The sequence below is a fragment of the Coturnix japonica genome, chromosome 2, assembly GCF_001577835.2.
Source record: "Coturnix japonica isolate 7356 chromosome 2, Coturnix japonica 2.1, whole genome shotgun sequence".
NCBI lineage: Eukaryota > Metazoa > Chordata > Aves > Galliformes > Phasianidae > Coturnix > Coturnix japonica.
The window spans coordinates 37,146,368-37,171,193 of NC_029517.1; the positions used below are offsets into that span (position 1 = coordinate 37,146,368).

General features: G+C 40.3%; 1 protein-coding gene across 1 annotated transcript; it reads left to right on the forward strand.

The window, feature by feature from the left end:
• Positions 1–916: 916 nt before the first annotated feature.
• Positions 917–24,144, forward strand: GPD1L (glycerol-3-phosphate dehydrogenase 1 like). The gene is made up of 8 exons (XM_015853985.1): positions 917–1,052; positions 4,520–4,697; positions 6,062–6,202; positions 10,203–10,341; positions 11,367–11,479; positions 17,331–17,564; positions 17,931–18,037; positions 21,150–24,144. The coding sequence occupies exons 1-8, from the start codon at positions 1,000–1,002 to the stop codon at positions 21,244–21,246; spliced, it is 1,062 nt and encodes a 353-aa protein (XP_015709471.1). The 5' UTR covers positions 917–999; the 3' UTR covers positions 21,247–24,144.
• Positions 24,145–24,826: the final 682 nt, after the last annotated feature.

Below are 24,826 nucleotides of genomic sequence, written 5' to 3' on the forward strand. Positions count from 1 at the left end.
TTTGTTCTTTTTAATGGATAATTAAGTTGTGCTGTGTTTTTGTTGTCATGAGTAAAACCAGACAGAGCAACAAAGAAAAAAATGGACCTACTTCTATAGACATTGGACCAACACACCATTTAAATAGAGGAAAACAAGAAATCAAGAATTTAACAGTAATCTCTGCTTATTCTTTCCCTTCCACCCAAGTTGTATCTTTGTTTTCTATATTAAGATTCCTTTCATTTTCTGTAATGGATCTATAGGTTAAAATGCCAAATAATCTGCTTCTGAAATGCACAAGATAAGTCAGTACTGACTGAGTCTTTTGGTGAGTTGACAGACCAAATGTGTCAAATCTCAGTGGTGATTTAATAAGCCCAGACACCTGATTCATCTGTCAGAGAAGCACATACTGTGGCCATAACAAACCTGACGTAAGGGAACACGTGCTCCTGCCTCATCTACTTCCTTACTAAGCCCAGAGTCTGATGGCCTCAACATCCCTAATTCAGGCAAACATCTGTTTGGCTTGATTTCGCTTACAGCTTATCTGATGCTTCCCTTCAGACTGCTGTTGTATAAGGCTCAGCAGAACAGAATATGTGTCTGAGGCTCTGTGACTTCAGCTCACTAATTGTTCCTGGACAGTCTCGGCTGTGCCAAGAGAATGTGCTCTTCTATCAAAGAGCCTACCCTTCTGGTTTCCAGGAGGCTGCCTTTGCTCCTAACCTACCTCATTATCAACTTGAGGTATGATACCAAACTGTGAACTCAAGCCACTAACATGCAGAAAAGATGATCAGGGGGCTGGAGCACCTCCCCTATGAGGACAGGCTGAGGGAGTTGGGTTTGTTCAGCCTAGAGAAGAGAAGAGCAGGGCGGAACTACAGTTCCCGGCAAGCCACAGGGACGGAGGGAGCTGAGAGGAACCGCTGACGGCAGAGGCGGGCGAGCGCGAAGTCACCGCCTCACGGAGCCCTTCGCCGCGGCCATTGGCGGGGCGCGGGCGGCGCTGCCATGGCGCTCTCCGGGGCGCCCCTCAGGGTGTGCATCGTGGGCTCGGGGAACTGGTGAGTACCGCCCCGAGGGGACCGCGGCTCCGGCCCGGGACGAGCCTTCTCATCGCCGGGCCCCGCCCGGGCCTGCTGTCACTGGTGGCCGCGCAGAGCGGTGCTCCGGCCCGCACCGCAGGGCTCGGCTGCCCGCGGGGGTGGCGGCGGGGCGGGCTGGGGCCGGTGAGACACATTATTTCCCTGGGGACAATATGGTGTTTATGAGCCTTCTTTGTCTCCTTCTCTTCATTTATCAGTCCCAAGCACCAGTTTTACCCTGGATCGCTATGTGCAATGAATAAGTATAGTGTGTTACATGAATGTCTTCACAGCTTGTCTCTTTAATGAGTTAAAGCTTGGGATGTGTTATTTCTGGTCACATTCTGGTTTGTTGTTGTTTTTTCAATATTAAATCTAACTTCCTTGAAGTTCAGTTTTCCAAAGAACAAGGTCCTACCTACAGTTTGCTGGACAAAACTTGCTGCTTGTAGGAACACTCTCAGCCTTGTTTTTCGTCCCTTCCCAATGGCTTTTGTTGTGGTTTTACATAATATAGAAAATTAGACACTGCAAAACTCTTTGTTTTTCATTGTTATGGGGTTTCGAGGGAGTGACAGATGTTTCAGCACAGCTTCCCTCTTGCTGGCAGTATGATGAATTGAGAGATGATTATAGAAGGCAGAAGGTGACTAAAATGCAGCTGTTTGGTTTCGGGCTGCCTGGAATGGGCTGCCCTGGGAGGTGATGGAGTCACCGACCCTGGATGTGTTCAAGAAGTGTGTAGATGTGGCACTAAGGGGCAAGGGTTAGTGAGCAGCATTGGTGGTAGGTGTTTATGGTGCTTGAAATCTTAGCACAAAGTTCCGTAGATAATTTGGCTGCAGACATTGCATATTTTTATGTGGAGCTTTGTTAGATTATCTTGTCGTGTGAGTAACTGTACGAGTGAATGCCTTTGCTTTCTCACAGCCCTTTCACCTATATCTGGGATGGAAAAAAAAATGCAGAGGGAGCTTGGCACAACAATGACAGGTCAGAACTAATCACCTTGGGTGACAAACAGCTTCCAAACGCATTGACTGGGGAAGGTCACCTTAACAATGCAGTCAGCTTGGCAGGGTCTCTGACCTCTGGTGCAAGATCATGGATCCAGTCAGATGGGTTGAAAAAGGTGCAGAAGAGCAGGAGCTGTGCATTTTTCTCTTGGCCCGTTTGCAGTTGTTCAGATGGGGTTCAGTGGTTGAATGAGAATCCTTACAAAACAATAATAATATAATAATAATGAACCCTTGCTTGAAAGCCTTTGTTAACCTTTCCTGAAAGCACTATCAAATAAGAAGGCTACAATCAGAGGAAGTGCTTGCAGTATTCAAACTGAATATGGCCACTGTTCTTGAACACTGGAGCTCCAAGGCACATATTCCCAAGGTGTATGGGATTGAGCTTGGGGCTGGCCTTGGTACTGGCTGCAGGGAAGAGAGCTCTTGCATTACTTGAATAGCATTAGCCAACAGCTGGAGAACATCAGGCTAAGCTTTGTGAGGGCTTCTTTTATATATCTTTGTGTCACCAAGATTTCAACCTAGATCTGTTATTAGGAATAAATTGGCAGGAGTTGGAGTTCCTCTGCCTTGTGATGTGTCAGGAGCGTGCTACAAGACAAGCCAGAAATGCCAGTAGTGAGTCCAGAGTACATACTAAGGAGTGGTAGGACATAGAAGAGAATACAGGCTTGTCTGTTGGATTAACAGGTGTGGGGAGCTGGTATTTCACCTTAAGCCATCTTGGAGTCAGCTGTTTGACCTTGCTGTACTGCAGTTATTGCGACAGAACAGGAAGTGGGGAGCCACAGCAATCAGACAGAAGAATGTTCTTGAATTCAGGAAGCAGACAGCTCTTCCCTTTTGCAGCCTTAGATTGTGGTATTAAAAAAGGCAGCTAAGACGTTTTAAGTGTCATGATGATAGAATTAACGTCTTGATGAAGAAGCACGTGCTGTAGAGCATTATGCTGGCAAACATAAGGGACCCACAAGGATCAGTGATACAACCCCACCTCCACACGGCACCACCCAAAACACCCTTTGAACTCCAGCACTGGGGCCGTACCCACTGCCCTGTGCAGCCCGTTCCATGCCCACCACCCTCTGGTGCAGCCCCTGTCCCTGACCCCCCCTCCCCTGGCACAGCTCCGTGCTGTTCCCTCGGGCCCTGTCACTGTCACACAGAGCAGAGCTCAGCGCTGCCCCTCCGCTCCCTGTGAGGAGCTGCAGCCGCCATGAGGCCTCCATCAGCTCCTCTGATCTGCCCTGAGCAAACACACGGATAGATCCGTAAAGTGAAAGTGTTTGTACTTTCTAATAAGGTGTGCTATTCCTCCCCACTTCACCACCCCAGCACAAAGCTCTAGGAAGTCACAGTATCATAAGTTTAAATGGAGGGAGAGATTATAGAATTGTAGGGTCATAGGATGGCTTAAGTCAGAAGGGACCTGAAAGATCACCCAGTTCCAACCCCTCACTGTGGGCACAGTTGCTAACCATGAAAGAGATGAAGATCTGCAGAAGTGGGAAGCCTCAGACCTGCCACTCTGTATTTTTGTCACATCTTTCCAATTTCATTTTATTTTTACTCCTGTGTATGTTATCTGTAATTATGAAGCCTTTTTCTTGTCTCAGGAGAGCAAGCTAGAAAAACAGGCTTCATGAAATCGTATCTTTTAATTCCATGCAGCATTCAGGCTAGGAGTGGAAGAAAAGGTCTTGATTCCTCATCACGTGTATAGCTCAGTAATTCTCATTAATTTAATGGTTGCATAGAGATTTGGGCAGTAAAGATGGTCATCATCCTGCAGGTTTCATCGTGTGCTTTTCTTGGGGAGATCAGTGATAGAACTGCCTGCCTGCAAATGCAGAAGATGCCATTGCAATAATTAAATCCTATGAGATAGGCAGGGTGATCATAATCCTTATAAATTATGCAAAATATAAATGCTTCTTGGCTTTAAATGCACATCAGCGTTCTACAGAAATGGAAGAATCAGTCAACTTAGCAAAGAAAAATTGCCATTTCTGAAAGGTGAAACTGAGCTGGTTTTAAAAGTTTAATATGCCACCTTTACCACTGCATTGAAGATAGAATCTGTTTGATTTGTGGGGATGCAGTAACCCAAACTCCCACTGCATAGCCAGTAAGCAAACAAATGCTTCTGTCCTTTGTACTCTAGATATACTTGAGAGAAAGCAGCAGGTGTGAATGGCTGCTGTATTTTCCACTTGCTTTACTGGGTCAGAAATGCTGAGTAGTGATTGGTCCAATAACCCGTGAGCTTCTGTTTATTTTAAAGACAGTCTCTTTTTCTTGGGCAATATCTTTTTTTTTTTTTTTAATTTATGTTCTTTAAAACTATGTTTTATATAAATATATAATTATATATGTGTTTTATAAATATATATATATATATTTGTTTTGTTTTCTTTCCTGCAGGGGTTCTGCGGTTGCCAAAATAATAGGCAATAATGTAAAAAAATTGCAGAAGTTTGCTTCCACAGTGAAGATGTGGGTCTTCGAGGAGAATATTAATGGCAGAAAACTGACAGATATAATAAATAAAGAACATGAAAATGTAAAATATCTCCCTGGATACAAGCTGCCAGATAATGTGGTAAGGAAAGGAAGCTAAATTTGATATATTTACAGAGCAGAGGGAATATCGCTCACACTGTGAATGGAATAAATAGAAATTTATTTTGCTAACGTTGTTTGGTTTTATAATATTTCAAACAATGTACTTTTTAACTTTTGAGATCAGAGACTTGCATGAGTTCAACTACAGGTAAATCCAACTTTCTGTACTTTCTAACTTCTAAATAATGCCTTGCTATTTTTGTCCTTATGTTACTACAGTTTCTGTATGTGGAAGTAAGATCAATGGCTCTAACCACACTCAACACAAAAACTTGGGCCTCAACTTTGGAAGGGAACTGACTGATGAATTAGAATTGAAGGGATTTAAAGTATCCTGAAACTTCAGGATGAGAGCTAGGTTCTTTCTGCAAGCCACTTGGGGTTCATCTGATTCTCAGTTCCCTGTTCCTATGTGCAGTTGGATGAGTGTGTTAGATGTAGCACAGCCAGGGCAGGACAACAGAACTCCACAGCCACTCTGTGCCAATATAACATGCCAGTGGGTAGCTTGCTGGGGAACCTTGCCCTGGAGACATAACAGGAAGAGACTGCAGCAGCTGGCAGTTCAGTAAAGATTTTGGGCAGTTCAGTAAAGATTTTGGGCAGGAAAAACATGAATTGCCATCAGTTGCTGGGTTTTGTTGTGTGGGTTGTTTTTGTCTTATCTTTAACAGCCCCATTCCCCTAGACTTTAACAGCAAGCGTGATGTTTCTGCTGTCCCCCACCTACTCATTCACATTTGTTCTTCTTTGGCTGTGAGTTAAGCTTCTTCCTAGATTTTAAATCTTTGTGCTATTATGTGATGGTCATCAATAAGAAGAGTGGAGTCCATAAAGTGTTTACAAAGTAGGTCACCTTTGTAAAGAGTAAACACAGTCTATGAGTGCAGAGAAAGGGAATATAAACTAGAGCACATAAGAGGACTGGGGAAGAAATTTGATTGGTCAAGGAACTAATTAAGGAATCAAGTTTTCACCATGCAGTAATGCATGAAAAAAGTCAGATCATTTTGTTAAAGATTAGATGGTTAAAGCTGCTTCTTTTAGATTTTCTGACTCAAAATACTTGCGTAAATGTTATGGTGCACTTGGAATTTTTTTACACTAATCAGACTTGTGGCTGTGAAGATGCTTCTTTCAAGACATGTAATTGCTTATCTGAGAACCTCAATTCTTTGGCTTTTCTGGAATACTGATGTTATTATTATTTTCAATTATGAAGCTCAGTAATTTGTAGCATTCTGTATAAGACCCAAATGTGCTTTTACTAAGCTAAGAACATTTGGTCATAGTGTTAATTTTAAGAAGTTCTGTGGTCTTTTCTTCCCCCTGCCTGCATAGGTTGCTGTCCCGAACCTTAATGAAGCTGTACAGGATGCAGACCTGTTGGTTTTTGTCATTCCTCATCAGTTCATTCATAAGGTCTGCGATGAAATCACAGGACGAGTACCCAAGAAAGCTCTCGGTATAACTCTGATAAAGGTATAACAAATAGTGTGCATGAAAAACAGATCATACGTTGTGGGATTTTCTAAAACGGGGTTGTTTGGAATTTAATCTGAAAACTCTGTGCTACTCACTACATTGTTCCATTAAACCTTTGGAGATGCAAGACTGGAATTTGTCTCGGTTGTTAGTGGAAGAAGAAAATGAGGCTGTTCACAAGACTTGAAAAGAAAGAGAGGAGGAATATGTTTTGCACCATCAAGCTGTCCAGTCTTTCATTTGTTGTTTCCAAATGCATCATTAGATAGAGAGCAGAGCACAAGCATAATGCGTTGATTGTTAATGTTCATCCCACACACTGAGTTAATCATTTTAAGAACTACTGGGAGAATTTCATGTGAGCGAGCTCTTGTTTGTATCATAGATTGTGTTCAACAGCAGAGATTGTTCAGCATGGCCCAAGAGGATTTTTCAGACATGGGAACTTGAAGAAGGGCTGGGGTGTAGGAAGTAACTGTTCCGTTGGAGGCTTCACAGTTTTGCTGATAAGAGAAGTTTTAAATGTTTCTTTTCTTGTTTTGTGTTGGGGTTTTTTTTAGTTCCCCTGAGGTTATCTAGAATCCTTTCCATTTAGTTGAGGGTAGACCATTTTCTCAGCACATATTCCCTCGTCTGCTGTCATTTCTGGCAAACGATCAATGTATGGATCATTTAAGGATCTATGCTTCAAAAAGAAAAAAGGAAGAAGAGTACAAGAAGACCCTATGGCTGCTGACCACAAGCTTGTCTTTAGTTTGACTAAACCCATCAAATTTGTGTTACTTTGTCAGTGCTGACTTGGTGTATTACTGAGAGGTATGAAAAACTGATGCTTCCTGAGTGCACTTGCTGTGCTTTGTGGAAAAGTTTTCCATATGGGAGAAGGATCACAGAATCACAGAATGACAGAATGACCCGGGTTGGAAGGGACCTCAAGGATCATGTAGTTCCAACCCCCCTGCCTGGCAGGGCCACCAAACACACACATTTACTAGATCAGGTTGCCCAGGGCCCCGTCGAACCTGGCCTTGAACACCTCCAAGGACGGGGCATCCACAACCTCCCTGGGCAGCCTGTTCCAGGGCCTAACCACTCTCCTAGTGAAGAACTTCCCCCCCCATCCAACCTAAATCTTCCCTCTTTTAACTTAAAACCATTTCCCCTTGTACTGCTATTGTCAAATAAATAATAAGGATAAAATGAAGCAGCATTAAAAGAGCTGAATGCATAGCACCCAAACCACACAGCTATCTTAGTTGCCCTGAAGCTATAAAACTTACGTTGCTTTGAAGTTGTCAGTTTATGCCTCTTTCTTCTGTAAGCTCAAGATAATCTTTCTTCTTCTGTAGTTTGCAAAATATGATTTACGTTCTTATATCCCTAATGCTGGAAACAACTCTGATTAAACTGGCGGAGTAGATGAGGATTTATGTCTGTGTATCTGAAATCAGAACCTGGGCCTGCATTCCCTTGGGAGTACTGCTCAGAGTATTGATTACAAGTGCCTTAATAGAGTGTTGATTAAGGGCTATGTTAAAAAAAAAAAAGAAATAGGGGAAGAGGGTACATAGCCCAACTTGCCATAGTATAGATAAAATAATGACACCTGCCATGCAGGGCAGAATTGCTTACTAAGTGCATTTCCTTGTCTTATTGGGTTGTTGCACCAATAGGTGCTTTTTGAGATAGAAATGGTGCGAGGACTCTCAGGTTGGTTATTTTTTCAGGAGAATGTGAATTGTGTTGGCTTTTATCAAAAGCTATAACTGCAGCATTAAAAGTATCATTTGAGAAGAAAGGCTACAAGTAGAATGCAACATTAAAAGTAATAGTAGAGGCAAGAATGCACTCTTTCCCCTGCTTTTGCAGCTTCTTTATGCATGCTGTTTTCATCAAGGTCATATTTTAGCAGTCTCATTACGCTCACCTCATCACTAATGCCATTAAAGAGGTTTGTGTTAACTTTGGCAGTTAAAGTGCAGTTCTCTGAAAAATGTCACCTGTGGGACCTCTTGTTTCTTTGCTTTCTAAATTGCTTAGCGAGTCGGCAGTGTGTCATCTTTAGGCTTTCTTCGTTTTTCTTTTCTCCTTTTTTTAATAGTCAAATTTTCGAGCAAAGCCAAATGTCATAATAAAACGGAGTCTTTGGGAAGTAAAGGCATTTGTCTTCTACTTAATCTGTGTTCCCATTCAGACTTCTTCCTTTACGTGAGCATTGTTTAGAGGTATCTATGAAAACCTAACAAATGATTGTGCAGATGAATGGAACCTGAATCATCCACAAGACAGGGTGCAGCTCAGTAGGGAGCTGGGAATCAGGGAGCACTTGAAGCCTCCTCAGGCAGCCTCAACACTGAGCTCATTTTCTGTACACAGGATTCAGGAATTTCAATGGCAGGCATTAGCACCAACGGGTGATACCACAAAACTGGACTTGCATTGCCTGGGGATCATTGCTGCCCTTAGTTTGGGATGGGGAGTGGTTGGTTTTCCTCCTACTGGCTGTCACTGTGTGTTGGACGTGGCTCTTCAAGAAGCAGGTGCAGCATTCCTTGACTTTGTCAGAAGTTGCATTTGTTTCATAGCACAGCTGGGTTTTGGCACCCAAGCTTCTTTCATCAGCTTTTGCATGGACAAATAATTGTTGTGTACACATTTAAATTGTTGGAGTTGTTCCCAGTGTGAGTATGTTTTTCTGTTTATTTATGTTTGCTAGGAGGATGGGGGAGAGGCCTTGCAGTTACCTCATGGGAACATCTTGGTATTCTTAGGGGAAAATGCAATATTTATGTGTCTGCTTGCTTTCATATTCTTTTATGTGTGGCCCATAAAAGATGAGAAAGCAGAGTGTGCATTAAGTGCTTGAAAAAATAATGTAGAAATGCAGGCACTGCTGGCTGTTGCTCTGTTGGCTGTTGTTATGTAGGCATTTCATCTCTAGGTTGAATGATGGTTTGCAAGGAGTGTTACCTCGGTCTGTGAAAATGCAAAATGCTGCATGACTGCAGTGCCACTACCAACAACATACAAATATGTGTGTATATGTATTTATTAAGGAATAAAAAAAAAAAATGACCATGCCTTCCCAACGTTAAGAAATAGTATTGAATAAAACTTACATTCTATAGGAAAGAAAGACCATTTCAGTAATCTGCCCCGCCCCTGTCCTCAGAACGGAAAAAGAGTCTCTTATCTCATTCTGTAAAGGAGAAAATGATTTTGTGAAGATAAAGTGGTCTTACTTTGTGTTTATGATTCAAGCAATTCAGGGTACCAGACTGTGTTCTCCATTGCAGCGTTAATCTCTAGGGTGATCTTCTCTGAAGTCCTGTTTCTCCCCCTACTTTTACCTTTCATGAAGAGTGCTTAATAAATGCCGATCAAAAATATCCTTATAAGTTAAAACATTCTGAGTTGTTCAACTTTCTTCATATCTGTGTACTGCTGTTTCGTTTGCAACATTCTTAAGTTGATTAAGATGCATTTCTAGGAGTGAACTGCTGTTGGTGTTGTACAGGAGGGAGTCAGTATCTGGTGTTTCAGTTCAGGTACCTTGAAACAGAATGAGTCAGTGAGATGCTGTTAGTGAGTTTGGGTGCACTTCCAGATCCAAGTACAGTGAATAGTGCTTCACTATTTTTAGTGGGAACATAGTGATAACCAGCTGAGATTCTGAACAGTGCTGAATGTCACAGAATAAGACTGGGGAGGACCAGTGAGTTCAGCACTCTGAGAGTCAGAACTGTTATTGAGCATGGGAATAACAATGTTCCCATCATCTCCCTGTTGGTAGTTTAGTCATAACTCTTAAGGTGCTTGGACAAATCACAATAGCAGAAGCTTTACTGGTATGGCAGCAAAGCGGGAAGTTCCTTATCTTTAGTCTCTGGACAGGACTCAGTGCAGTGCCCATGGATAAGAATAATTGTGCTCTGCTTTCTTCTGTACTGTGTCTAATGAATGCCTTTTCAGTAATTGCCTTTAATGTTGGCTGCAGGGAATAGATGAAGGCCCAGAGGGATTGAAACTGATCTCTGACATAATTCGAGAGAAGCTGGGAATAGACATCAGCGTGCTGATGGGAGCCAACATTGCCAATGAAGTGGCAGCAGAGAAGTTCTGTGAAACCACAATAGGTAATGTCCCAAGTAATAACAGTGTTGCAAGTATGTTCTTCTCCTCACATGTGCACTCCAACTAGTTTAAATTTCATTGTTTTCAGCATCAGAAGCTCTGGGATCCTTCTGATTTTAATGTTAAATTTCCTAGAATGTTTACATGTCCAAAAGTACTGGGAGAATGCTGGGACCAGTGGGAGAGATGAGTGCAATTTTAATACATCTCACAAGAGCTTGACCTTAGCGCATGAAATGCTAAGTGCATTTTTTATCACCTTCCACTTACCAGACTGCTTTATTTTATTGCTGTGCTTATGATTTTTCTTGGATCTGCGTGGCTTGATGTATATAAATGACTATATACTCTGTATTCCAGCTCAGGTGTTATGGTCACAGATAATACTTACATACATGTCTTTTTTTTAGGTGTCAGTGTCTTTTGAGTTCTCCAAGTAATTAGTTCATCCCAAAGATCCCAAAGCTAGGGGTGGGTTCAGTTCTGTGTTGGTGTCTTGGTGTCTGTAAGCTCTGCAGCACAAAGATATCTCTCATCTTGCATGTCACAGTCTCTGGATAAACATATGTGTGTGTGTACATGGACTTAGTTTTTGAATGGTTGCATTACATTTCCGTATTTATAAACAGCTGTGAATGTCAACGTGCTTTAGTTTATACAGTATCCTTGATGTACCTTTATAAGTAGGTATTTTTCTAGAATGAAAGCCTCAAAATAATTGGCAGAACTGCACCTGCTGTATTTCAAATTTAGCTTTGCTTTATTATTAACTGTTATTTTAAGGAGAAAGATCAAAGAAAAAAAGAGAGTATAGAGAATTAATGGGATTATTATTTGGAAGCTCTTGATGAGCAGGCAATGAATTATGAATCCAGAAAAACTCTGTGTTCAGAGCTTTTAAGTGTAAAGGAGTCTGTTTTGGATGACAACCTTATCTCTACTTCTAAATAGTCACACTTGTGCGGGAAAGACTAAATAATACCCAAATCAATTATTAATTGGCAGTTTTTATCCTTCCTCTCGACAGGCAGCAAAATCCTGGAAAATGGCCTTCTCTTCAAAGAACTCCTGCAGACTCCAAACTTTCGAATAACTGTAGTAGATGATGCAGATACCGTTGAGCTTTGTGGTGCTCTGAAGGTAAGATTAAGGGGCTGCAGTTTGTGCACAGATGGAGCAGTAATCCTTGTCGGAAAACAAAAAAAAAGAAAAAATGGATAATTTCATTTAAAGAATCAAGCTTATTGTACTTTGTATAATGTATAAAATTGTTACGTAACATTTCCAGAAGAACCAGATATGCAAGTAGGCAGCAGCACGTTCAACAAGTTGGCTTTTAGACACTTGTCTCATGTTCTCTTAAGTTCTCTTTCTCCATCTTTCACTTACATGCAGTCACAAAACAAGTGTTAATTTCACCAAACTGGTCAAACTATTTCTAAATACATCTTAGTTCACTTTTTCATTGTACAGCAGTACGTTCATCAAAATAAAGTGAGCAGTTGGTATTAATCCTTGATGTCTGATGAGTGAAATGTTCTCTCCACTGACATGTGTAACGTGAGCTTTATTGCATGTTACACTTTCTCGACATAAAACATGAAGTTCACATGTATGACCACATATAAAAATGGCTTGAATTGGAAAATAAACCTCCTTTTGGAGAGTTACTTATTTGGATTTTATTTTTTGGTAATAAAATGTATGTTGACTGGAAGCAAAGACTAGCTTAAACATATTGATATAATTTTGGGTTAATTTACAGGCCATTTATGAAGGGAAAGCATTAGTAGCTTGGGACCCCAGCCAGTAGTTCATATTATCTGATAACTATCACGGAAGCATTTGAAGAGCTTGTAATGTGGCTCCTCAGCCATTGCTTGAAACTGCTGTTGTGGTGATAAGCAAGGTTAGTGGGAGAGAAATTCCTGCATATAGACCCATGGAATAAGTCAAAAAACAAACACTACTGATTTTTTATTTTTCATTTTTAAAGCTATTCTGCCTGGTGTTTTCTGACTATCTTGAATCCTTGCTTAATAGATGAATTCATTCCCAGACAGATGTTTCCTCTAGAAGGTTCTCTGAACTAACTCAGCATTTAGTCAGCAGGCACTCAAACTCTATTTTAGAAGTCCCAGACAGACAACAGACCAGTATCTCTTTGGAAGTGCAGAATAATTGAAATCAATTGTCCTTCTTGACCTGAAAAGGGGCTGAGGTCAAACTTTGTGGTTTTTTTGTAAGCTTGTTTTGTTCCTCCCTCCTGCTCCATTATTCATCTTGCAACCTGCGGATTGAGTTCTGAAGCTGCATTTTTTAAAAGCTGTATGTATTTATTTTATGAGCTCTGGTCATTTGGTGTTAGTTGTGGTATATTTTGTTAAGCGAGCTGAAACTTCCGAAAAAGTGTATGATGTGACTAAAGAAAAAGTGTGAATTACAGCTGGTACATTAAAACAAGTTGATCTTAGCATTTTGTACCTGATTGAAAGGCACGAACTCCCAAGTGCAGCTTTTGTTGACTGACAGTTACTTGATTAGACTTGCAAAGTGACTTCATGAGAAATAATAAAAATTAGAATTACTTAACTAGATGGAATGGAGAAATTCTTATTTCAGAAGATGTCAGTACTGTGTTGTGTAAAGAAACAGGCATGAAAAGAGAGGCTCTGGTTGTTTTCTATAGCAGCACTGCATCAGACTGACATGAGCATCCCTGCAAACTGCATTTTGGAAGTCAGAAGCAAGCAGGTGCACACGCTTGACCAAACTTGCTTTTCTCATATAGAAATTGTAAAAGCAATTCCTATATTAAATGAATGAGAAATGCCACACTGCAAGAAATAGCATCTCCTTCCAGCTTTTGCTTTTTTCCATATGTACCTTCTTGGGAAAAGGAGACTTTTCTTGGTTCATCTGGCACCATAGGCTACCTCTTGTTGCAAGTCAGTACTTACCTCACTGTATTTCTGCAAGCAATGAAGATTTCAGTGTGGATGATTGCAGAGAGGTTGGGAGAAAAAATACAGAAGGATAATAGAGAATGCTCTCAGCTCAGCTTTCGCTCACAATAATGATAATTTTAGGTTTGAAATTTGTCTTTTGAAGCGTATTTAAATTCAGACTGTGATAATAGGTATTGCAGCTGGGTGACCGTGGACACGTGCTTTATTGCTATTTATATATGTGCACACATAGACTGAATATCCACTTTGTTCGCTGTGTTTATATTTTGTGACAATGGGCAGATGGAGATGTATTGAAGTATAGAAATAGGTACAGTGAAACTGCAGTCTTGCATCAGCTGATAGACCGGTAATGGCAGTGATTTTACAAAATCCAATGATACTGAAGGAGAACATCTGTCTACAGTAACTTGATGGCTGCAGGAACAAGATGTGCTTGGAGGGTTTTCTGTGAGGAATTTTTCTTTTGAGGACTGAAGCGCATTTCACATTTAGTCAGCAGCCTTTTCTATGGAGTGAAGTCGGGAATGAACCAATTTCAACTGTGAGTGGTTCAGAATGACTTTGTGGAACCTTCCTAGGAAACACTTTAAGGTGACTGGAACAAGGACCAAGGTGTAGGTGACAATTCTTGCAGGAAAGAGAAAGAACTGCAGCTGTGGTTGCCTTTCCCAGTGGAGCTTCAGGTCCTTCTCTAAATCATAAAGCTACAAGTTAACTTTAAGCAAAGAAGAAAAAAGCATAAGTGATGTGTTGCTTACCAGGGTATGTAACCCAGCATTATCATTTCAAAGGTATTCCTGTAGTGTTTGTTTATGGCAGCTGTTGTTGGATAGTCAGTCTAGCTACTGTAAAAGTTAATTGTGGTAATTTAGCTTTCCTGAGATTAGTTGGAAATGAAATCCATGATTTATGTTCAAGTTTGCCAGGAGCAAGAAAATGGTTTATGTTGAGCCTCTTCTAACAGTCTGCTGATATTGTCCTTGATTTGTTGAGTCTCTATTTGACCTTCTGTTTTCTTCAAATTCATGTGCTGAGCAGTGGTGCTGCATCAAGGAACAGCTGATGTCCCAGGTGAATTAAAATATCTGTATAGCCCTTTAATGACCTATTTAATTAGAGTCAGAAGTGGCTTCTGAGAATCACTTCATGAGCACCCCACAAACCTAGTGTAAGCACAGCAAGACTGAGTATTTCTTAGAAGTGACGTGTATTTCTTAGAAGTGATGTGTGTCAGTAGAGTCTACAATTATGTTAGCCATGTTTCTTGGGTTATCTACTGCATTTGTTACTTCTAGCATGCTTGCAGCAGATCACGTGCTGATAAAAGATACACTTTCTCACTTACATCGACATTTTTTTTCAGTATCCTGGTGACAAAATAACTGAGTCCAGGCCTTGCTCGATTTCTAGAACAGTGAATGTAAGCTTCAGGGTTTGAGACCAGCCAGAAAGTCAGCTGTTACTGCATAGTATTTTAATAGCTTAAGCCATATTTGGTATAAAAGCATCCTGTACATCTTGCTTGCTTTAGGATGCATGTTTTAATGGAAAAAGCCATTAATGCTGAGTTAAGGGAAACATTCACTCAAGCATGAATTGATTTTGAGAGCTCTGAATCCCACAGTCCAAGAGAAACATTGTATTGCAGTCATTTGGGGTTTGTTCTGTTGATATTTTTGAAGCTTTGGAACAGCAGGTTTGTCTGTAGGCTAAAGTTGTCTTTACTTACTGGGTACACTGCTGAGCTGGTACACTTCACCTTTGTTGGATGCAGTAAATGTATTTTGCCATATAGAAGGCTGATAACACACACAATCTGCTTCTAAGGTGATTACTATAGTGCTAGTGCCACTAGGCTCTTGTGTGTTCATTTGTGCTTTGCTTGTGTATCTTTCTGAGATAGACTCAGCTCACCAGAGGTTTCAAGCTGTCCATTTTGAGACTTAGACATCTTTCTGTCCAAAATAAGATCGAGTTTTGAGGGTGTTTTGTTTTTAAAAGAAGAGGCTTCTTTTTCAGTAAAGCGTAACTTTCTGTGCAGCATAATTTGGTTTTCTCTGCAGTGTATTAGGCAGGAAGGAGTTGTCACAGATTCTTCGAGGATTTAAATGAAACCAGATGGTGGAGTTTATAAGGTCGTGAGTGTTATGTTGACAAGATTGTAACAATCTCCTAGGTGTGGGTGTGTATTCAAGAGCAAAAGGAGTTGTCTTATTTCCTCATTTGCAAGCTGTGTGCTAGAACATACAATGGGGGTATTGTCCAAAAGAGGAGCTGAGTGATTCAGAGCTAGAATTACAGCTTCCCTTCCTCCCCACACCATCTCCTCAGAAGTGGCCAGTCATGGTAAGACTTGCTTAAAACAATGTTTGCATTACTCCCAAGGGCAAACATTGTGAAAGGCAGAAGTAGGCAACAAAATGCCATAGGTAATAATTGTACTGAAATTTATGATCAGGTAGGCTGCTGCGAAGTGGAAAAGAAAGTCAAAACAGGCAATGTCTGAGCTGGGGGGGAAGCTACACTTATGGGAGTGTTCAAGAAGTACTGGAAAACACCCAGGAGTTGTTCAAAAATATTTTTTTTTCATTTTGCTGAACATTTAGACTTCATGACCATGTGAACTCCAGTTAAATGAGTTATCCCATCTGAAATCTTTTCAAAGACCTCTTTGAATTATTTCACTTTGCCACCAAGTGAACAAATATTGGAAGTTGCTCTAGAAGAGATGTCTGATCACAGCCAAGATGTACGCCAAGATGAGCTCAAGTACCAGCATTAAGTCTGATAATTCGCTATTGCTATCATATCTGATGTTCAAATTTCTGTTTGCAGTTTGTCAGGGCCACCTTTAGACCTTCACTGGTACTTAAAAAGCAAAGAGTCATCCACTTGATAGAGAGGAGAAGCTGTGATTGGGTACACAGCACTGCAACAACCTGCAGTTTTTCGTTCTCACAGTCCAAAAAATGAAACAAAAATGGCTGTTCATCAGCTTGTTGCTTAAAGTAGCAATTTCTGACTGTTTTATCTTCAGCAGCAGTTAAAGGCTTTTGTCTCCTGTACTGGGAGCTACAGTAGGTGCTGTAATATTGGTTGTCCTCTAGTTTCTGTTGAGTTTTCTGCAATTGCTGTTGCATGCAGAAACATAGCGCTGTATCTATTACTTCCTTGTTTTCTTTATCAGGCCTTCAGAATCCCATCTATCTTGGAGGATTGGTTTCTTTATTTCTTTAGTAAAAGCAAACTAAGTGTGGGTAGTCTCTGATTCCTGTTACTTGATCTCATTACTTTACAGGTTGAAAAATAGCTTTTGCAGCGATTCTGCTCAAGCATCTCTGAACTAATCTCTACTTTATGTTTGTAAACCAAAGCTAGTCATACAGATGATTGATCATGAAAAAACAGTACATTATTTTTAGAAAGCCATCACTAGATCTAAAGAAAAACACAACAGTTTTTGCTTAAGAAAGGTTTCCTGTGTGATGAAACTTCTGAGAACCCTTTATTAGCTATTACTGTTATGTGATATCCATATCTTTGAAAGGGCTTAATGCAGTTAGCTTGGCTGAATTTGGCCTCCTAGCATATTGGCACGAAAGTCAATAAAAGTTTCTGAGATTACTTTAATCATAAGGAAACTGTGGGTAGAGGGCCATGGGATGGCAGTCTGTCTTCACCTCTACTTCAGAGTAGGAACAGCTTAATCTAGATAAAATCTTGTTTGGGTGTAATGTGGCATGTTTTTAAAGATAGTCAATAAAAACAGCTTCACAGCCTCCAGGGCAGCTTGTTCCAGAGCTTTAACTATGGTTTTATACTTGGGAATAATTTACTAATGTAAGACTTAAGGACTTTTTCTTTTGTAAGAGTATCTCATTAATCTTAAAAAAAAAAAAAAAATGTTCTACATTAATAAAGTATTTGCAGTTCTTGAGGATATCTGCACTCTTGTCCCTACACATCTTCTAGAATTCTGTTTGAATCATTTTCCCTTTGTTTTTTTCTCTTCTTACTAGAACATAGTGGCAGTAGGAGCTGGGTTCTGTGATGGCCTTCGTTGCGGTGACAATACCAAAGCTGCTGTTATTCGCCTTGGCCTAATGGAGATGATTGCCTTTGCAAGAATTTTTTGCAAAGGACAGGTGTCTACTGCTACTTTCCTGGAAAGCTGTGGGGTTGCTGACCTAATCACTACCTGCTACGGTGGCCGGAATCGACGTGTAGCGGAAGCATTTGTCAAAACTGGAAAGGTACCTTATTTACGGGGTAAAATCCACTGTTGCAAGTACTAAGCACTCCTGGTCTGTTGGGATGATAGTACGGTTCTCTGAGATGTGTTAGCTGTACTTCTCTTTCCTCTCACTTTTGAGTATTACGAGAGTAGAATGAGTGGGAAGGTGTTTAAAAAAAAAAAAAAGAGCTGGAGGGATAAGACAGTGGGAGATGCAGATGGAGGAAGGAGAACATTTACAGACGAGAATATAGAAGAATGTGTGTACTCACTCAAGTTCACTTTTGGGAAGGGAAAACCATCAGTAGCATCTTTACTTCCATCCAGTGTTGTCAAGCTTACAAAACCTATCGTAGCTCTACTTTTCTCTCTTCCTCTTGTTTAGACTATTGAAGAATTGGAGCAAGAAATGTTGAATGGTCAGAAACTGCAGGGACCACAGACATCTGCAGAGGTGCATCGCATCCTCAAGCAGAAAGGAATGGTGGACAAGTAAGTAAGAACAGATAAAGCCAGTTCTGCATGAACCTTTTTATCTCCGTAACTCTTTTTACACATTTGGACTTGCTTTCTTCATGAAGGCTTTGCCAAAAGCAAATCACTGTCATAAGAGTGGCTTAATCCTCAGTTTAACTGCAGAAAACGATGAAAACTCAAAATAATACTGCTGTTGCTAGAGTTAATATTGTGATACTAAATCTGTGAATTCCCTTTTGTTTACACCAGGATGTATTACTGTCTCCTATCATAGGAAGATACAGCAGACTGTGTTTTAACATGTGAAAAGAATCAAACAGATGAAAGCTGAGCTCCCTAAAGAGTCTTTTTAATGAGGCTCTGCAGCTCATTTCGTTCATTGCTTATCTCTGAAGAAACTGAGGGAACTGGGGCTGTTTAGTCTCGGGAGAAGGAGGCTGAGGGGGGACCTATGGCTCTCTGAAAGGTGCTTACAGAGAGAGCAGGGTTGGTCTCTTCTCACTGCTGACAGGTGACAGGATGAGGGGAAATGGCCTCAAGTTGCCCTGGGGTAGGTTTAGGTTGGATATCAGGAAAAGCTTCTTTACAGAAAGGGTTGTTAAGCACTGGAATAGGCTCCCCAGGAAGGTGGTTGAGTCACCATCATCACCATGATTTAGTAGAGGATTGTTAGTTAGGGTCTTTAAGGTCTTTTCCAACCAGAGTGATTCTATGTTTCTATGATTCTAAGAATCCATATAGCCAAGTAGGTGCATCTGTCTACATTGATTCTAGCTAAGATGCTGCAGGTTTTTTTCATTATTTGATTTTCAGTTAGATCAAGGGTGAAACTGCCATCAGCTACTTTAGATCAGTTTTGTTGTATGAAGTTAAGCAGGTTGTCCTGGCTTGTTCATCTGAATTAGATTCAGCATATCTAGGATTCCTAAAACCACACACACAGTTGTCTCCTTATGAGATTAAGTGATGCATTATTGCCAGGTGTTTCTGTTGGTAGATGACACAAAACCAGAACATAGATGACTGCCAGTCAGAAGACCTGGCCTTGTCCTTACTTTGTCCAGAACAGTTTTTAAAATCTAGTTCTAATGGAGCAGCAGATTTTTAACCATCTCTTTGGGACTACAACACCTAAGCCTGTCTCTGCAGTGTACAGTAATTAAGCTAACTGTAGAAAAAATAATTAAATATTGCCTTCGATCCTGCTGATTAAGATACTTTAAATAAGACAGGATTCTGTTAGATTATTTTTTTTCCCTCTTTCTTTCTTATATTTTCTTTTCCTATTTTATCCTGTAACAAGTAGAGCACATTATATTTATTTTTGGACAGTGTTTTTAGTGAAAAACATGAAAGCAGACATTTCTTATGTCATCTGGTGCACCAAAATATGTGTTGGTTCTTCATGAGAGGTGTCACTCAATGAGACTTTTAAAAGCAATTTTCAAAGTGTTTTTTTTTCAAGGACTTGCTTGTTACTGCTTTAAAACACAAAACACAGTAAAAAGGTCATGGTTCCAAGGTGAAGAGGTAGGACACGAGAGTAAAATTCCATATTCTCACCCTGTAAATGGACTCCTAAGGCTTTGTAGAAATACTCAGAAGTCAGTGAGGTTCAGCAGAAGAGCCTTGGTAACATTGTTGGTGTCTGTTTGTTAGTGGTGGAACTAACCTTCTTCATGCACTCAGCCTTGATTCTTCATTTGCTGGGTGAAGTGTGGCAGACAGGAACACTCGAGTAATGTTCTCTGTGATAAACAACAAGAATCATGTAGCAAGATGTGCTTTGTAGTAGTGGTCTTTCTCCAAGCCTCCTGATGACCATCAGTGCTGTTTCTAAAGCTGTTTGAAACTTGCATTTGTTCCACCAATGAAGTAAAAACGAAAACCCAGTCAGTTGGACTGACTTGAAGTACTTCCTGCTTTTGCAGCTATTTTCATCTTACATTCCATGAAAACAAATCAAAAGAAATGGGTGTGCATTTCATAGCAAGACATGAAAATATTTCAGAGAATTCAAAATGCAGCATTTCATATTTGAGCACTTCCAGTAAGAGCCATAAAAAAAATGGAGTCTATCCACAAGCGTGTCCATGCTACCTCTTCTTTTTCGCAGTAATGCAAAGTGTTGCAAGTAGAGATTGTTTCAGGTAGCAATTCTGTACCTGCCATAGTGGTACTCTCAGTTGGATTGTTCATGGCTTCTTTCTCTTTCCTTTTGAGGAGTCTATTTCAGGCTCTGTGGCAATGTCAAAGTTAGCTCAGTATAGCAGGTCATAGCAGAGTACATTGGGATGCACGTACAGTGCCCAGTACTGGTTGGGAGTTCTGATGTGAGTTGCCTTTGGGCAATACAGAGAAAACCTTGGAGTCACTGATGGAACCACTTTCTGAAGGAGAAAGCACAACTCAAAATAACAGCATTTGTGTCCATAATTTGTCAGCCACCTTGAAATGGCCCGTTTCTTTTGCTGTACAGATAATTTATCCCTGAAGTTCTCCAGGCTGGGTTTGAAATTTGGACTCATCTAGCTCTGTCTGGGATGGACAGCAGGCAAACATAAAGTTTGTTGGCTGTAATTCCTTTCAGATTATAAAAATAGCCTGAATAATTTGTGCTTTGTTGAAAATGTGCCCCTCCAGAAAGAAAATGTTGAGAGAGATGACTGTTTCAAAATCCACATTTCATCTTGGACTCGTCATTAAAAACGTGACCTTCAGTTTCTTCTCGTGTTTTTTTGTGGCATATTTTCACATTATTGTTCAGATAGAATGCGAAACTGACAAGCCAGAACTGCTGTAAGAATATCAAAGAACGATGTGATTTTATTTCTTATTGTTACATTAGCTAACTGAATAGTTGTGCCATACAGGATGAATGTTGCAGGCTCCATTATAGCTAGTGAAGCTTCTGAGGGAGTGACTCATTGTAGAGATACATGTAGGTTTTGTATTTATCCAGCACTTTTCAGCTCACCTTGTGTGCTTGACAAATGCTAAAAGAAATCGATTTTTTGGTCTCCCTCTTTCTCTTCCCTCCCCTCATTCCACTTTGTTTCTTTCCGCTAAGAAAATGTTACGGAATAATCTTACACTGCGTTTGTATTCCCCCACCCTGTTTCCTCAGGTTTCCACTGTTCACTGCTGTATATCAAATCTGCTATGAAGGGAAGCCTGTCAAAGAGATGATATCCTGCCTCCAGAGTCATCCAGAGCACATATAAAATCAATCAGGCCATTGTACTCATGCAGCTTTTTGCCTTTCAAATTTGTGTTCGAGTTCAAGTGGATGCATCATTAAGCTTCCTGCAAAGCTGCTCACTAGGCAACAGTAACGACGTGAATGTCTTTGGGTATTGGTTTTACTTTTACTGCCTAGTTTGCCATAGCATGCAGTGTTGTTGGCTTGGTGACTTGTTTTATTGGCTAAAATACAGCTGTTTTAAAAAGCGCACTGCAGAAGTTGCACTACGTACGTAGTCCATACAGAAGTGTACTTTGTGTGAGTTCCTACCACATAAAACACAATATGTTGTTGTCTCTTGCTAAGGCCTACTCCAAAATCCTCTGGTTGCTATGGGAAGAAGTCCCACTAGTTTTCATGAAGACTGAATCAAGCCTTTAACCTTGAAATGTTAGGAGTTTTTCTTTTAAAACTTGATATTTTTTTCTGCATACACATTGAGATTTTAATGTTTTCCGTGTTTGTATTAATTTAAGCAATATCAATGCATAAAGAAGTGGTAATAGTTATTTAGGGGGCTACAGGGACCTTCTAGTGAACTCCAGTGATTAATATTATGACTTTTAGAAGTCTTTAAAACTGCCAGGCGATTTTGAAACCAATTTGTAACTGAATTTAAAGTTTTTAAGTACACTGTTTTAAAGGGAATATGCTGGTGGGGGATCGTTAGCTCCCCTTCTGTTTTTTAATCCTCGCATTTTTGTATTTCTGTGTTTTTTCCTGTGCTGTTCCCAGTTGTTGGGCAACTCAAGAATCCCATTCCCCAAAACAAGTGGGTAACTTTGACCTGGGGGTTCCAAACCTTGGAGCCCAGGGTTCATTTTAGTCTTGTGCCTGTGGTCATTCTTCACTAGTATAATTTGGTGAGTAGCAAAGGATACTCTTGAGTTTCCACTGCTGAATTTGTCACGCTGGTTATCCAGCTTAAACACCAGCTACAAAGTGCTACACTCCACACCAGGCTCCAGGGAGTATTCGGGGAATTGCCCGGTAGCTTATGCTTGAGTTTTAAAAAGGGTTGTACACTGTTATGCATTCATTTCTGTGCCTCACAGTGACTGATAGATCAGCTGGACTGCCGTCCTGAACCAGCATCCGCAGAGAGATGGATTCTGAAGTTACTCTTTCACTGGATAAGACTTTAATGGGTGCTGGATCAAGTCCTTATGACCTGAAAACTTTGCAAAGCCATCTGTCTCTTTTATTCCCTAGATATTTCAACCATTTTTTTTTCTTTCAGGCATTTTTCTTTATCAGGGAGGGTAATTTTATTTATTATTGGGGAAAAAAAATGTAATTTTTGTGGAGTATTTTTGGAGGTTTTCTTGGTTGTTTGCTTGCTTGTTTTTTTAGGAAGGCTGATGCAAGAGAAGGTAGGTAAATGCAATCTTCTGTCTTAGTTTCCTTGTACACTAAACTGTAAATTTTCTGGTGAAATATATGCTAGGTACATAAAGAGTAGATTTTACTCTTGTAGCTGGAAGATGAAGGTTAGAATCGAGTTTTACAAATCTCAGCATGAAGCCAATCACAAGAATGCCCATCAGCTCTGAATATCCACTCCAAACCTCTGAGCAGTAGCAGAACTGATTACCTTGTTCTCTGTCATGGGTGGTGGTTTTAGACCAGAAATTGTGAGCACACACACATCCTGAAGCTTTAAGTTGCCATTCAGAAGTTGCTAAGACAAAAGGGATGCCTGTGAATAATTGTCATCCTTACTTCAGTAGCCTAAATAACTCTGGAATAACTGGAACATCTTGGTAGAGACAGAAGGATGCTTCAGTTCAGGGGTACAATTCCTTTGTGCTCCAGCAATGTTTTAGATAAATTTTTGGAAGATGTGAATGTCCTCAGATATTCAGAGTTCTGAAAGATTATTTTGCCTTATTTCTGATTTTGTGCTAAGTATCGCAAAGATAGCTATGAAGTAAAAGGTAGCTGTTAAGTAAAAGGTAGCTGTTAAGTAACGTGTTTATGGTGATTGGAAAAATCACTGGTAGAGGAGATGTAGGAAAAGCACTCTGCTTAGACAATGCAAAGGGTGTTTTAAGGTTGGAAGCACCGTTACACTAACGCACACGTGAAGCATACACTCCTCATTACTGCGTAACTTTCAGTGTGTCTGCTTATGCTTTGTGCCGTGTTTTGGTTTCTTTAATGCCACGCTGGTCGGCTTTGCCTTTATATGTAATTATACATATATATATATATATAAACTTTTTTTTTTTACATGCAGAATGTAGAACAATAGTATTTTGTAAGATACATAAAGGGCTAAATGTGGTAAATTAATATATATTAAGATTATTTCTTTATCTCAGTACTACTTCCACTGAAACCCCAGCATCTCAATTGGTCTGGTTTTATACAGAAGCAGATCCAGAGGAAAGCTTTTTATGCAGCTCATTCCTCCAGTCTGTAATGGTATTCTCATTCTTTTCAGGCAAGAATTGGGATTTCATTAACTAAGATAATTTAATTTCTATAGGTACTTCATTCATATTTGCTTTTCAGTGCTTGTGAGCGTTCATTTTGGCACTAGATACTTTTTCACCACTAACATTTTCTTCTAATTAAAGACTGTGATGTGAAACTGGTACTGAACAATCAGGATCTTGTTCTACATATACTCTTTCTCCTAGTGTTGGAATAGTCTTACTGAAAACATTAACCCCTATGTAAGATTTTTGGATACAAGGCTGTAAGTTTGTAACTAATTCTTCATTTACATACATTAATTACTAAGGAAGGCGTTATCTTCTAATGATCTATCATCAGCTTGCCCTGGAGATGTGTACTGGTTCTGTTTAAAGATTGTGAATGTATGCCTCGTTTGAGGAGTTAGTACAAATAAACTTTTTGTCTTGGGAATCAACGTGGCTTCTTGTTTCATTTTACATGGTTTGCATTTACTGTTTTACTTAGTGGAATGTGGTCTTTCTGTACATAATGATATGTAATGAGAGCGTATATGAGATACGAGAACTTAAATTACAAAAAGAGTGATATGAAATCCAGATGTATGTCAGCGTTTTTGGTTTTGTCCATTAGTGAAACAATTTCAATGAAATGGTGGCTTTGACCTCTAAAGCAGATTATTGCCTTCAGTTCCCTGAGCTACTGTGTGAGCCACTGGAGGGCACTGGTTGGTAAGTGACCGATTCCACTTGTTCTGCAGCTATTTTTCCTCTGGCCTATTTCTGAATCATCTCCTTATGTTCCTTTATGATTGTGGCTGTGTTACATTGTGTTTGTAGTGTTTGGAGATGGGTTATGGTTCAGCAGCAGATGTAAGCATTGCAGATCCATCAGAAACTAGAGAGCGAGCTCAAGCACCCACACCTGACTACACCTGCCATACCTGTCTTCCAAAGTGCTCCACGTCAGGACAGCAGTCAGTGCCTGAAGTCATAGGCAATATAGTCTGAGATCTAAGACATCACCCGAAGCCCTGAAACATGCATCCAGCAGGGCTTGTTTCTGTTGCATCTTCAAGTTGCAAGAGGAAGTGGTGAGTGCACATCGTGCTGTGCTGTTTTCTCAATGCCTGCATCAGC